Source organism: Staurois parvus, unplaced genomic scaffold (genome assembly GCF_062004578.1).
Source record: "Staurois parvus isolate SC_StPar_1 unplaced genomic scaffold, SC_StPar_1.0 ptg000394l, whole genome shotgun sequence".
Taxonomy (NCBI): domain Eukaryota; kingdom Metazoa; phylum Chordata; class Amphibia; order Anura; family Ranidae; genus Staurois; species Staurois parvus.
Window position 1 is genome coordinate 5,335,010 of NW_028318190.1, and position 15,910 is coordinate 5,350,919.

A 15,910-nucleotide genomic window follows, 5' to 3' on the forward strand; every position below is an offset into this window, starting at 1 on the left:
TGATGAATAGACACAGGAACATTCAGTGTTCATTCCCCTTTGTGTTCACGGGGGAAGGGGGGGGGGAATGGGGCTTGGATAGCAGAGGGTCGTAGGCTCAAATACTAGAACTGACCCCCCCTTGCAGAAAAGCAAGAGGGACAGGGAGGAAGAGAAGCTGATAGCGCTGCAGGGGGAGGCAGAAGAGAATCAGTGTCAGGCTGTGAGCAATAAGGCAGTACAGCCATAATTCCTGCCCCCCTTTTGAAATGATGGGGCCTGGACCCAGTACTAGAGGACTGGCTGTATTGCCTTATCAGCGGCCTCACTATTGCAATATATATTGGACTACAGAATGATTAGCTTTAATATTGTAGAGATCTAAGACTGGTTGAGTAGTTTAGCAAAAGAAGCTGGGCTTCTTTTGCTAAACTTTGTTTTTAAGATCAACAGGTGATTTTCTGTACTTGCTGGGTATTTAAAGGATTAAACAAGGGAAATAGTCATGTGTTGCAGAAAATTACGGTGTAAGTTTTTATTGCCTTGACCACTATAAATAACAAGTCTGAACAAATTTGACAATAGGCTTGACACGCTTCTGGGGGTAAAATGTCTATTCAGAATTTTTATGGAGATAAATTGCAACAAACTTTTGTGGAGACAAACAGGATTTTTAGAGTTCATCTATGCGTTATACTTATGGACACTTACAATGGGGAATTTATAAAAGATGTTTGTTTTAAAGACAACTATCCCCCCCCTAAAAAAAGACTTCGAGTCCATCCACTCCCATAGCCTGTTGTAAGGCATGGACACGAGCTTACCTTACCATGTCAGTGCTGTAAATGACCAGACCAAACACTGAAATGAGCATAACTGGTGAAATCAGCATTTGCTAAGTGATTATTGAGGTATAAATGTCAGGAAGACAAAATTGTTGTACAGTAAAATCTGTTTCTTGGAGATCATTAAGAGACACAGGATTCAATTGTTCTGAGGCAATTGGGTTTTGCAGTTGTCTCCAGGAGGTATATATTGGCAAATTATAAACCCCCCCCACCCATATAATCCTGCCCCTAAATGTAAATGAAAATATTACTGGAAGAATGTCAAAAGAACTCAATGCCTGAACAGGGCTAGATGAAAAAAGGGGAGTAAATACAGAAATTGCTACTAAAAAGTAAAGACACCAAGAAAGACTTTGGTGTTCCAGAGCAGGGCAGGTAGCACAACTATAGGGAGATTGGTGTCTGACTGAATGATGGACCTCAAGAATATGGAGGACAACAAAGTAACCAACATGATGAAAAACTGGGGAGAGAAAACTTACAGCAATTGTTACAGTAAGTGGTCAACAAAGCAAGAATGTTTGTAAGGTAAAGGCTGAACCTCTCCTTCATCTCCGTTTGAGAAATGTTGGACAAACATGATATATCCTGACTAAAGACCAACCAGTGAACAGCTGGTGGTTGAGGCAGTAAACCATTAACCCCTGAAATTAGAAAAAGAGAGATCCAAAGTATAACAGTCCTCTCAAGAGTGATCTAAAGGAATAGAGGGAAGGAGACCTTTAAAAACAAAAGAAACAAGAGAACCAAATCCCTTTTAAGGCAGGGATGGAAAGATCTACACACCTATACAAAATAATCCATATAATATGCAGATAATCTCATCCAGGGGAAAGGAAAAAGTCCCAACACCAACTTGAGTGCAGAAATATTCAAACACAACACCACAGTGGGAGAACCAAGCAGTTTAACGGATTATAAACTCCTCAAATTATAGTATGCACTTGATATACTAATAAACGTCCTGGCGTTATATCACTTCATTCATATCCAGCATTAAAATTCTTATTGAGATTATGCTTTATGGATTGATCCCCTCGGACTCCATATACTGTATCTCAGCCCAGAAGTGTAATTTTGAGATAACATCAGATGAAAAGAATATACCTGGAGATGACTAACAATACAGAATGACTCCGGTTTCCGGAGACCACATGTGGAAGATGCATTGAGTTGCTGAGCCCGTCCATTCAGCAGGTCACCGATCGCTGGGTAACAGCTGCCTTCGGCATATCCATGGCTGAACTCTGGTTCTAAAGGATGGGCAATTTCAAACAATATAACTAAGCAACATGTTCTACACCTGGTCTCTAGAAACCGGAGTCATCCTGTATTGGTTATCTCCAGCTATATTCTTGTCATCTGATGTTATCCTGAAATGACGCTTCTGAGCTAATATATATCGAGTTCGAGAGGATTGATCCATAAAGCATAATCTTGATAAGAATTTTAATGATGGATATGAATGAAGTGATATAAAGCCAGGACATTTACTAGTACATCAATTGCATATGACCACTCTAAAATTTGAGGGTCTTATGATCTGGTAAGCTGTACTATTTTGTATTCTTATTCAGTTTATTCAGAGCCGCATGCTTAGAATTTGTACGTTTTATTCGTGATCAATCGAATGTATGCTGGCAGCTTTTTATTTAGGTATCCAAGCGCAGTTAATGTTTTATACTTTATATACCTATACAAAAGCCCAATATAGAGCCCAGTGTCCAATGATAATATAATAGACTCATATTTCACTATTTAGAAGTTAACACGCTACTCTAAACTAGCACAGTAAATAAAGTGTTAAAAGTACCAAAATGCAGAGCTCATTGCTCAAAGGCTTCATACTAGGATATTATTAGTATATCTGAGTTCTACTCACACTGGGAGACATCAGAGGTTGGCATAAACCAGAGGCTTTACTCTGCTGGTAAACTAAAGATCGCTCTGTGGCTAACTGACATGGTACTCATAGGTTGGGAAAGAGCCACAAGTCAATTTCAATCTTCAAATGACACTTACCAGGATATCTCTGTCACTTTTAGAGACATATTTACACAGGGAGTCATCATAGACTGGGTTACACCACAAGCTCTATCACTGCTGTGAAACTGGCCTAGTACAAATGGGTCTGGAAAGTGACACAATGCAGAGCCCAAAAGTCATATTCGAGATTATCTTTACCCTCTCCATGGGCCTACCACAGAATGAGTCTTCAGAGACTGATCACACCAGAACCTGTGCCATAGCTCTAGACCTGAAGAGCACCATGTGGCTAACTAACACAGTGCATTAGGGGTCAATTCATAAAAAAATTGCTGTGCAAATGTCTCCAATTACTTGTACAGCCAGGACTAATCCCCATAATTTGCCTAATGCGTTTATTTCCTTTGAGCGTCAGCTTCATCTAGCAGCCATAATGCAGAATTTCCTGAAATATCTCAGTCAGGGAAATGCCACAATATGGCCACTAGATAGAGCTGATGATCATAGAAAATAAACGCATTAGGCAAATTATTTTTAGGATTATTTGTCACATCTGTGCGAATGCATGAGGCATCTACACAGAAAATAGTTTATAATTAGAATCCTACGTCTGTATAACACCACAAACAGAGTCCAGTACCCAAAGGTCACATTCCAGGAAGGTCGTGCTTCAGTCCAGCAGGCTGTATAGAGAATATCTCAAACAGCACATTAAACATATTTGGAGAACTGTGTGACGAATCTTGCTTCTCTGTCTAGCAATCCAATGGACGTGTCTGGGTTTGGCGGTTGCCAGGAGAACAGTACTTGCCTGACTGCATTGTGCCAAGTGTAAAGTTTGGTGGAGGGGGGATTGTGGTGTGGGGTTGTCTTTCAGGGGTTGGGCTTGACCCCTTAGTTCCAGTGAAGGGAACTCTTAAGGCGTCAGCATACCAAGACATTTTGTCCAATTTCATGCTCCCAACTTTGTGGGATGGCAATAGTTTGGGGATGGCCCCTTCCTGTTCCTACATTACTGTGCACCAGTGCACAAAGCAAAGTTCATAAAGACATGGATGAGCGAGTTTGGGGTGCAGGAACTTGACTGGCCTGCACAGAGTCCTGACCTCAACCCGATAGAACACCTTGGGGATGAATTAAAGCAGAGACTGCGAGCCAGGCCTTCTCGTCTGACATCAGTGCCTGACCTCACAATTTCACTTCTGGAAGAATGGTTAAACATTCCCATAGACAAACTCCTAAACCTTGTGGACAGCCTTCCCTATGGACTAAGACTGGGATGCCATTAAAGTTCATATGCGTGTAAAGGCAGGCATCCCAATACTTTTGGCAATACAGTGTATATCGTAGGAGGGCCTTATGCAGTAAATTTTTTGGAGTTGACAGGCATTTCATAACTTTTGGAAGCAAGCAGACAGTATCTCTTTCAATCTGACAGATATATACTTGCCAAGTGACCCGGGTGCTTTAATTCCGCATCTCACCCTACTCTCATCCAAACACTATAAATGTTCCCTTGTGCTCCATCTGTTAAGCACAGCCAAAGCATATATCCCTCTATATTGTAAACAAACACTGGTTCCTTTAGCTGCATAAGGTTAATGAAATTGAACTCATGGAAGAAATTGTGGCGTCTGGTAAGGAGCAACTGTTTCGTAAAACCTAGTTCTATTGGTTTGCCTTCACATATTCCTCCAACTACCATGTGTTCATGTCTCTGATGGATACTTGAACTATACACCCAAAACCGAAAAGACAATTGTGCGCTAAACAAACTAAATTTTAAAAATAATAAATGAAAAATTAATTTAGATGACTGCAGCAACCTTCAACCTATCTGGGCATCAGATGTGACAACATGATAAAAAACATTATAAAGTGTGCTGTGACAAAATGATAGAAAAGATAAATAAAGTACGCTCTGACAAAGTGATAAAAAACATCATACAGTGTGCTGGACAAAATTATAAAAATTTTTATAAAGTGCGCTGTGACAAAATGATAAAAAACATAAATAAGGTGCTCTGTGACAAAATTATATAAAACATAAATAAAGTGCGCTGTGACAAAGTGATAATAAACATCATAAAGTGCGCTGGACAAAATGATAAAAAAACATTCTAAAGTGCGCTGGACAAATAGAAAAAAAAAATTATAAAATGTGCTGATACTTAAACTTAACGGGGCCTTAATTTCTCCCGATGATTCTGAGGTCTTGTTTTTTTGCGGGAAGTAGTTGTCGTCGTCCCCCTTTTTTATTTACGTTGTATATATTTATTTATTTATTTCCCTCTTTCCTTCCCTGCTTCTTTTCTTTACCTTTGAATTAGCTTGATTTTTCTGGTTGTCTATCTTACTGTATTTAGCGTTAGGTTCTGTTACCTTTACTTTGCTTGCTGTGTAAGAGTTGTAATAATCATACTTGCAATGAATGCCTTGACCATTCAGCATCATCATGTTATTCAGTGTATTGCACATTTTTTTTTGATATTTCACCCAAAGGGTATCTGATATACCTTGTCCTTTTGGATATCTATGAGTAATATTGCTGTCAGTGCCTGCTATATCTGTTTTTTAGGATGATTGCGATAGTGGTTATTTTTTTTGTCATACACTTGGTTGAGCCCTGCATTTCTTGCAGACTTGTATTTTCTGTAAAACAAAGTGTTCTAGTCATGTGACTTGTATGTATTTTTGTCAGAATCAAAATAAAGAATTTATAAAGAAAAACAATAAAATATATCTAGTTTTTTCCTAGGACACTAGCCATAAATTGAAGCATGGTGGTTAGGGGCAGGGTTATACAGGTTTGGCCTTCAAAGATTTTCTGTTTGCCAGCGTAACCCAATTGTTTTAGATTAACAGAATGCTGCATCCCTTTGTGAAGAAGCAAGAAAAATTATGGGAATTCTCTTGTGGAGATCCATTGGCAGCATCTTTGGTCCTGTTCAAATGATGCCCTCCAGCTGAGTCCTATTTGCCATTCATAGGTGTCTAGGTCAGTGGTGGGCAACCTTTTTTTTCAACTGAGCCAAATCTCGCCAAAACCACGATTGAAATTTATTTTGAGAGCCACATTTTTAAAACTGAAAATACATCCCCCATATAGTAATTTATCCCCCATAGTAATTCATCCCCCATAGTAATTCATCCCCCATATAGTAATTCATCCCCCATAGTAATTAATCCCCCATATAGTAATTCATCCCCCCTATAGTAATTCATCCCCCATATAGTAATTCATCCCCCATAGTAATTCATCCCCCATATAGTAATTCATCCCCCATATAGTAATTCATCCCCTATAGTAATTCATCCCCTATAGTAATTCATCCCCCAGAGTAATTCATCCCCCATAGAGTAATTCATCCCCCATAGAGTAATTCATCCCCCATATAGTAATTCATCCCCCATAGTAATTCATCCCCCATATAGTAATTCATCCCCCATATAGTAATTCATCCCCCATAGTAATTCATCCCCCATAGTAATTCATCCCCCATAGTAATTCATACCCCATATAGTAATTCATCCCCCATAGTAATTCATCCCCCATATAGTAATTCATCCCCCATAGTAATTCATCCCCCATATAGTAATTCATCCCCCATATAGTAATTCATCCCCCATAGTAATTCATCCCCCATATAGTAATTCATCCCCCATAGTAATTCATTCCCCATATAGTAATTCATCCCCCATAGTAATTCATCCCCCATATAGTAATTCATCCCCCATAGTAATTCATCCCCCATATAGTAATTCATCCCCCATATAGTAATTCATCCCCCACATAGTAATTCATCCCCCATATAGTAATTCATCCCCCATAGTAATTCATCCCCCCTATAGTAATTCATCCCCCCTATAGTAATTCATTCCCCATATTAATTCATCCCCCATATTAAGTCCCCAAGTCCCCCCTGTGTCAATTCACTTACCTTTGCTCCGCGCGTTCTTCTCGCCGTGTTCCCGCGCCGTTCTGGTCTTCAGGGCGGACTGTGAGAGGAGAGGAGTTCGCCACGCTGCCCCGCCTACATCCTGGCTGCCCCGCCTACATCCTGACAGCTGCAGAGTCCTGACTTTTGGGGCGGCCGCCCGAGAGGAGGGAGGGGAGCGGGCGCCCGGCACACAGAAGAGCCGCATTTAAGTTTGTAAAGAGCCGCATGTGGCTCGCGAGCCGCGGCTTGCCGACCACTGCTCTAGGTTAAGAAGAGGTGCTGAACAAGGATTTGATGGAAGAGAAGAACAGTAAGTTAAGGCAGAGCTGATACATAGCACAGGATGAATTTTGGTGGTGGAGAAGAAACACACTAAAAGTAGGTGCAGGAGAGGGAGAAAGGAGCAGATAAGAATGGCACTGCAGATAGAGGAAAGCAACAGTACTGGGTGAACCTTAGTTTGCCCTTTCTCCATGGCTCCATTGACCCAGAGCAGTGGTCGGCAAGCCGCGGCTCGCGAGCCACATGCGGCTCTTTACAAACTTAAATGCGGCTCTTCTGTGTGCCGGGCGCCCGCTCCCCTCCCTCCTCTCGGGCGGCCGCCCCAAAAGTCAGGACTCTGCAGCTGTCAGGATGTAGGCGGGGCAGCCAGGATGTAGGCGGGGCAGCGTGACGAACTCCTCTCACAGTCCGCCCTGAAGACCAGAACGGCGCGGGAACACGGCGAGAGGAACGCGCGGAGCAAAGGTAAGTGAATTGACACAGGGGGGACTTAATATGGGGGATGAATTAATATGGGGAATGAATTACTATAGGGGGGATGAATTACTATAGGGGGGATGAATTACTATGGGGAATGAATTACTATAGGGGGGATGAATTACAATATTACTATAGGGGGGATGAATTACTATGGGGGATGAATTACTATGTGGGGGATGAATTACTATGTGGGGGATGAATTACTATATGGGGGATGAATTACTATGGGGGATGAATTACTATATGGGGGATGAATTACTATGGGGGATGAATTACTATATGGGGGATGAATTACTATGGGGGATGAATTACTATATGGGGGATGAATTACTATGGGGGATGAATTACTATATGGGGGATGAATTACTATGGGGGATGAATTACTATATGGGGGATGAATTACTATGGGGGATGAATTACTATATGGGGGATGAATTACTATATGGCGGATGAATTACTATATGGGGGATGAATTACTATAGGGGGGATGAATTACTATACGGGGGATGAATTACTATACGGGGGATCAATTACTATGGGGGATGAATTACTATATGGGGGATGAATTACTATACGGGGGATGAATTACTATGGGGGATGAATTACTATGGGGGATGAATTACTATATGGGGGATGAATTACTATATGGGGGATGAATTACTATAGGGGGGATGAATTACTATATGGCGGATGAATTACTGTAGGGGGGATGAATTACTATATGGCGGATGAATTACTATATGGGGGATGAATTACTATATGGGGGATGTATTTTCAGTTTTAAAAATGTGGCTCTCAAAATAAATTTCAATCGTGGTTTTGGCGAGATTTGGCTCAGTTGAAAAATAGGTTGCCCACCACTGACCTAGAGTATCCCTTATGAAGTGCACCTCTCCTGTCTCTCCAGCATCCTCACATTCAGCATTCCTCATATACTATGTATCGCCTCAAAGTTGGGGTACTATAATACTAGATAAACAGAATATAACTGGATACTAACATTTATAGGTAAAGTTGATCCAGGGAATATCCGATTGCCTCCCGGGGGATCAGGAAGGAATATTTTTCCCTGCAGGAGCAAATTAGATCATGCATTGCTAGTGGTTTTTTTGCCTTCCTCTGGATCAACTGTGGGTATAGGATTATAATTTTTTTTTTTTTTCTATTTTTTTTTTTTAATGGTTGAACTGGTTAGACTTTTGTCTTTTTTCAGCCAGACTAACTATGTAACTATAATGCTATCTTTGCAGTAATATGTTTACAGGAAAAGCTGTTGTTCACATTAAAATTTTTGCATGCAGGGAATACCCCAAATTGAATTCTCCATCTCTGACGGAGCAGGCAACTACTAAGGAAACAAAGCTAAAAAGGTAAAGTTGTGTGTACAATCAGAAGTCAAAATAGCATAAAAAAACAATAAAGGATTAGTGCTTCTTTGTGTCACATGGACTGCAAATTATCTTGAACTTCTGCTATTTTAAAAATTCAACCAGCTTATTTGTGATTTCCTCTAAAGAGGAAATTTTCACATGTAAACATGCAAATTAGACGTGTACCTTTTAGCCTGTGATTGGTGGTAGGGGAGAAAAAGATTTTGCATCATCTAGTAGAGACTTGGAAGATTAAATGATTCTGGACCACCAATTGGGATCCCAGCCCATAGAATGTGCACCTCGGCTTTAGGAGAATGTGCAAAATATACATAAATCTTTTTCTATGAAAGTTTGGGACATATAGTACCCCCTCCCCCAACTCACTTGATACATTTCCGCCAGTAATGTATGTAAATACAGTGGCTGGATTTAGCTGATGTGTTTGCTATAGCAAGCTCTATGTAGGAGTTCAAACTACTGTATGTGAGTTTATCTCTTGCTGTGACTAGGCTGAGAAAATAAATATCTCAAATGTATTCCCAGTCCTCTGCTTCAAGGTCTGGTATGTCCTGTTGCCAGTTAAAGCCTAAGTCAAAATGAAAAAAAAAAAAAAAAAAAAACACAACAATTAGCACAAGGGACAAAACTTACAGTCAGCAGGATGCGTCCATTTTGATCATGCTTCTTCTGTTACCTGAAATCCCCTTTCATTTATTTCCCCCTCCACAAATGATATAATCTTCCACTGCGAGAGGGGCTAATAAAGCCGTGGGTTACCACCACAGGCTCTCATCAAGAGTGCCCAACTATGTCTGCCCCTTCCATCCAGCTCCTCCATTCATACAGTAGAAGCAGTTACTACAGCTTTCATGAATAAAACAGGATCTATGAATGAAAGATGGGCCGATGATTAAAAGGTTCATTCCCAAGTTCTATTAGCCCTCGACTTCCAATGGTGGGAATGAAGGAGGGTGTCAGCAAACAGAAGAGGCATCAGCACAAGGGATACATCATACTGTCTGTAAGTTATGTCCCTTGTGCTGATTGTTGTGTTTTTTATTTTGACAGCACTTAGTCTTTAAATAGGATTTCCACTCTAGAAGTCAAATTCGAGAAAATCCTACTATATGTTTGTTATATGTTGCCCTTCAGATAGCATGCCTAAAAATGTTTCTTACTTTTTAGATGTTTTGCAGGAGAAGGTGTCATTGCTGACTGCAGGGGTTTTTTAACAATGTTAGAGTGCGCCCGTCCCAAGTTTGTTTTCATTAACATACAATGCAAAAAGCCCAGCCTCTACACCTTTAACTCTTTGCTAGGACAGACAGTATTCCCATCTAATTACAAGTGATAATAAAAATCTGCCTGCACAGAACAGAGTTAGTTATGGCAAACACAGCTGCTCTGCCCCCTCATAAACAAAGAGAACTATGTGGAATGTTTCCATTCTGGAGGGTCCAGAATAGAGCATTGGCAATTTTCAATTATATATATTTTTTAAGTTATGCTATGTGAATGGGGACACATAATTAATATAAAGTAGGTATATAAAGTCTTTTTTCAATTTGGCTGCAAATAGCGGAATTGCACTTTAGGTTGCAAGGTGATGAGTTCTCGAGAGGTAGCTTAGCTGATTTGACTGTATATGAAGGACGCTAGCTTGGAGAAATATTGGGGATTTTAAAATAAGTTTATAAATAAATTGTATGTTTATTGATAAAAAAAATCAGTTTTTCTTTTTTAGCAATCTGATGTGTTGGCACTTTTAAAGTCCCTTTTGTATTAGTACAAAATGTGCTAGGATTCGGTGATATCAGGACAGGAAGTATGTAAGGGCTACAAAGTATTTCCCTCTCTCTACATCTATATAACATGTCAGCTGTTCTGTAGGGGTGAAATGGGAATGCCTTATAACACTGCTTGAAATAACACTGTAGAGTACACATGACATGACACATGATTATCAAACAGCTTTAACAAAATGCCTTTAATTTGATATTTTACAGACCAAAAGGGAGCAAATAAAATAAGGTCATTGTTCAGGTATTCCAATGCTTTTATTCATTCTCTCCAAGACAACTACTGATACAAATAACCAGTTAAACGTTAAACATGGCAATATCTTGCTTCTGCTAAATGGGAGCACTCATAGGTAACATTTGTTTGATGGTGGTGGGTGTCAGCCACTGTGTTTGACGCAATGCAGGTTTCAGGTTAAGGTATTATCATGATAACTGTGCAGTAATAGGTTTACAGCAAGAGGCTGTTGTTCATATTACAATTTTCTCATGCAGGGAATGCTCTGAATTGAATTCTCCATCCATGACACAGCAGGCACCTGCTAAGGAAACAAAGCTTAAAAGGTAAAGTTGTGTGTCAGGACTCACTCAAAGTATTGGCACATCAGTAGCACATAAGCATAAAACATGCTATTTTACCATTAAAGGTAGTCTATGCCCAAACTACTGTTTGATCTTGGAAAAGAAGAAATTTCAACCAGCTTATTGTGATTTCAGCTGAAAATTATTTTTCTACTATTCACAACGCAAAGCATTTGAGCACTTTGTAGACTGTGAATAGTGGTGTTTATGTTTGGTACAGTAGCAGAGAGAACTGGAAATGGATATAATTAAAAACTGACAAGATGTTTTTTTCTTTCACTAGTAATTGAGGGTATTTTATACTATGGTTTTTAGCTTGTACACAACCTCATACAGGGGAGGTCTGGGAGGCAGAGGGGCATTTTGCCCTTAGGGAAGTACGAAGATTTATTGGGCTGTTAGCCCTGAATGGAGAAACTTCCTAATTCAGACATCAATTAGCGGGGAATGTGCAGTCAATGACACATCGCTGGCATTATGTAGCTACCTGATTCAGACCTGCAGTGTCTCGTGGAGGGAGGTCTTCCAGTATCAACTTCCTTTGTGACTCTCAGACAGCATGTGACTCAATGTTGAGAGCCACATAGAAAGCTAATGCTGGAAAATGGGTCAAGATAAACCTTGTTCTTTAATAACAACAACCTTTTTACCATGCCCTCCAATCAATGAGGCACCATGGCACATTTTTCATGATGTACTTTATATAGTCCCTGTCCCTAGGAAGCTAAAGGTTCCCATTCCTCCCTTGCCATTCTAGGGTATGGGTAGTACCAATGCTTTCCTTCTGAGCTGCTTGAATAAATAGAGCTGCGAGTTAGATAGTATATGTCTAGGAGCACAGGTAAATACACTGTTCAAAAAAATTAAAGGAACACTTTGAAAACACATCAGATCTCAATGGGCAAAAATCTCATGCTGGATATCTATACTGATATGGACTGGGTAATATGTTAGCAATGTAAGGATGCCCCATCGTTTGATGGAAATGAAAATTATCAACCTACAGAGGACTGAATTCAAGGATACCTGAAAATCAAAGTGAAAAAATTATGCAGAAGGCTAGTCCATTTTGCTGAAATTTTATTGCAGCAACTCAAAAAGGTACTCAGTAGTTTGTATGGCCCCCACATGCTTGTATGCATGCCTGACAACGTTGGGGCATGCTCCTAATGAGATGATGGATGGTGTCCTGAGGTATTTCCTCCCAGATCTGGACCAGGGCATCACTGAGCTCCTGCACAGTCTGTGGTGCAACCTGGCGGCGTCGGATGGACCGAAACATGATATCCCAGAAGTGTTCTATTGGATGTAGGTCAGGCGAGCGTTGGGGCCATTCAATGGTATCAATTCCTTCATATTCCAGAAAATACCTGCTTACTCTCGCCACATGAGGCCAGGCATTGTTGTGTACCAGGAGGAACCCAGGACCCACTGCACCAGCGTAGGGTCTGACAATGGGTCCAAGGATTTCAGCCCGATACCTAATGGCAGTCAGGGTCCATTGTCTAGCCTGTAAAAGTCTGTGTGTCCATCCATGGATATGCCTCCCCAGACCATCACTGACCCACCACCAAAACGGTCATGCTGAATGATGTTACAGGCAGCATAACGTTCTCCACGGCTTCTCCAGACCCTTTCACGTCTGTCACATGTGCTCAGGGTGAACCTGCTCTCATCTGTGAAAAGCACAAGACACCAGTGGCGGACCTGCCAAGTCTGGTGTTTAATGGCAAATGCCAATCGAGCTCTATGGTGCTGGGCAGTGAGCACAGGGCCCACTACAGGACATCAGGCCCTCAGGCTACCTTCATGAAGTCTGTTTCTGATTGGTCAGAGACATTCACACCAGTGGCCTGCTAAAGGTAATTTTGTAGAGCTCTGGCAGTGCTCATCCTGTTCCTCCTTGCACAAAAGAGCAGATATCAGTCCTGCTGATGGGTTAAAGACCTTCTACAGCCCTGTCCAGCTCTCTTAGAGTAACTGCCAGTCTCCTGGAATCTCCTCTGTGCTCTTGAGACTGTGCTGGGAGACACATCAAACCTTTCGACGGCCATGGCACATATTGATGTGCCATTCTGGAGGAGTTGGACTGCCTGTGCAACCTCTGTAGGGTCCAGGTATTGCCTCATACTACCAGTAGTGACACTAACCCTAGCCAAATGAAAAACTAGTGAAAAACAGTCAGAAAAGATGAGTAAGGAAAAAAATGTCAGTGGGTTCAACCTGTAAAACCATTCCTGTTTTGGGAGCCGTCTCATTGTTTCCCATCTAGTACACCTGTTGTTAATTTCATTAACAACCCCCTCTGCTACTTAACTGACCAGATCAATATCCCAGTAGTTTAACTGACTTGATGCTATACTCTGGTTAAAGTGTTCCTTTAATTTTTTTGAGCGTGTATATTTTGACAACCACATCCGGGTATGCTGCGTTTGCAGCATAAATTAAATTGATTAGTATAGCAGTATATACTATTGTTGTACTCTTTGCAGGAGTCATTCTACTGAAGTTCATTCTTCATCTCATACTTCCAAGAAGCCAGAAAGGTAAGTTAGTATTTGATGGTCTGTTGCATAGTTGTATGTTGCAAGCTGAGCCTCCGTAATCATCCTATTTATGTATTTTATTAGGAGGCTGTCTCTGAATACCTCGCCATCATCTGCCTCCAGTAAAGGTTTCACCACCCACAAAGAAGAAAGGTAAAGCCAAATGAGTAAAGTAGCATGAGTGTTTAAAGAAAAAAAGAACAAACATTAATTGCTTTCATTTTGTTCTACTCAGAAGAATCTCAGCTAATAACCCAACAGTCAATGTTCGGAATGGATCCAGCAAACTTTCCACACATACCAAAGAAGAAAGGTGAATAAAGCTTTAAAGTAAAAACATTGTTATCTACCTCTCTGTTACTAATACGTATTTTTGTCCTGTAGGCCAAGTGATGCATTGGGAAGCTCCCCTACCTGTAGCAATTCTCCTTCATCTGTACTTCTACCACCCTCCTATGTGACAGGGGACTCTGTTAGGGATAAATGTGTGGAGATGGTGGCAGCTGCTCTGAGGACTGATGGTAAGACTAAAAATGTTAGGTTAGAGACAAATTAGGGATAAATGGGGTCCTAGGCCAGGTAGCGCTTAACTGTTCCCCACGACCAATCCTTCAATTGACATTATTACATTTTTTAATCTGTATGTAGAAGATGCATTTGCCATATCTGTACTAGCATGTTCCACACCAACTGCCTTGTAGGCACTGTACTTGTAGTACATCCTCCTTTGTGAAGTGTCAAGCAGGTGCCCAGCTTTGACCAACTGTACTACCTTCTTAGTATAGAAGCATAAAGATTGTAGATGGGCCCCTGCCTAAATTGCCTTGTAGATGATCCAACTCTATATAAGTTGCAAATGGTAGTGGATTTGACATGCATTTAAAACTAAAAGTTCTATCTAAGAAAAGAAGGAAAACAGCCTTAAATGTACATTTAAAAATGTATAATTGTAGCTAAAACCAAACACCTTTTAGCTTTACATAGAATTGTGACTGCTCTGTGTCCCCCATTTACGTGTTTTCACTTCCTGAGAAATAGCACAAAGGAAAAATCTATTCTCCAAGACAGTTGTCACTGCTATAGATTATTCCAGTAAAATATTTCCCCATCCTCTTCTGGTGACAACTGTAAAATTTTATATTTCTCACCATTTTCTGCCCTGTTGACAATGGTTACCTGTACAATTGGTAAGGGCCAAACTCCCCAATGGACACACAGACCATGATAAAACCTAACAATGATCTAGCCCTTCCCTATTATATCCAAAACTAAAAAAAATGTTTAAATATACTTTAAGTAAATAAAGCTTTGCAAGTGAATGAGTGCCAAAAAATGTAATTTGTTGGCAAATCACACCACGGTTTAGGAAAGCTTCTCATCTTCCTAAATAATAATTTCCCATATTTCCTTCTAGGTGACCATATAGAGTATGAAGCAAACTGTGACAGGCTTGCATGGGAAATCGAAGAATATATCCTTTTTAAATGTGAATATGATTTTTATTTCTGTTCAAGGAGAGTTCTGATCACGATGCAAATCAAATATTATCACATTTCCTGCACTTGCATTGCATTGCAGTTGCTCGAACCTGTTACTAAAGGATAAAATTACATATCAGATCTTTGCAGCTAAAGGAAGGTCTCCAATTCTTTATGGGGGTGGGGGATGTACTTTACTGCTGGATGGAAATGCATTTTGGGAAGTAAATAGATTGTGGTCTAGAAACCATAGAATTATGATGCCTTCTATAGGTCCAAAAGTTTCTTTATTTTGATTTTTGCAGAAACTGATCAATGACAGATTTATAACTGAATTTTGTATTGTGTCCTTTGAAGTCACTATTGCCACCATAACTTTGCAGAAAATGTTTCTAGCAGGGCAAGAAAGAACTGACACAGCTATAATATATGCCCTTAATTTCTTCAAACTAAATATTATTTATTTCCACTTCCTGATGATAGATAAGTAGTAAATAAATGTGCAGATAAAATAAATCAACTGTGGATATATAACAACCACAACCTACAGTGCAATCTCCCAATAACGACAAACCTATAAATAATAATGTCCCAAACAATAATATCCCAAAATAAC

General features: G+C 40.3%; 1 protein-coding gene across 2 annotated transcripts in view; it reads left to right on the forward strand.

Moving 5' to 3' along the window:
* The window catches only part of LOC149455434 (transcription elongation factor A protein 2-like), a 113,710-nt gene that overhangs the window by 71,337 nt on the left and 26,463 nt on the right, over positions 1 to 15,910 (forward strand). Inside the window, exons 7-13 of one of the 2 annotated variants that reach the window (XM_089686282.1) lie at positions 8,818 to 8,886; positions 11,184 to 11,252; positions 13,763 to 13,816; positions 13,901 to 13,969; positions 14,052 to 14,129; positions 14,201 to 14,337; positions 15,231 to 15,287. In XM_089686282.1, the coding sequence (XP_089542408.1) occupies positions 8,818 to 8,886; positions 11,184 to 11,252; positions 13,763 to 13,816; positions 13,901 to 13,969; positions 14,052 to 14,129; positions 14,201 to 14,337; positions 15,231 to 15,287 (533 nt within the window). The remainder of the gene's footprint in view (positions 1 to 8,817; positions 8,887 to 11,183; positions 11,253 to 13,762; positions 13,817 to 13,900; positions 13,970 to 14,051; positions 14,130 to 14,200; positions 14,338 to 15,230; positions 15,288 to 15,910) is intronic. The other variant, XM_089686283.1, reaches the window with a different exon arrangement.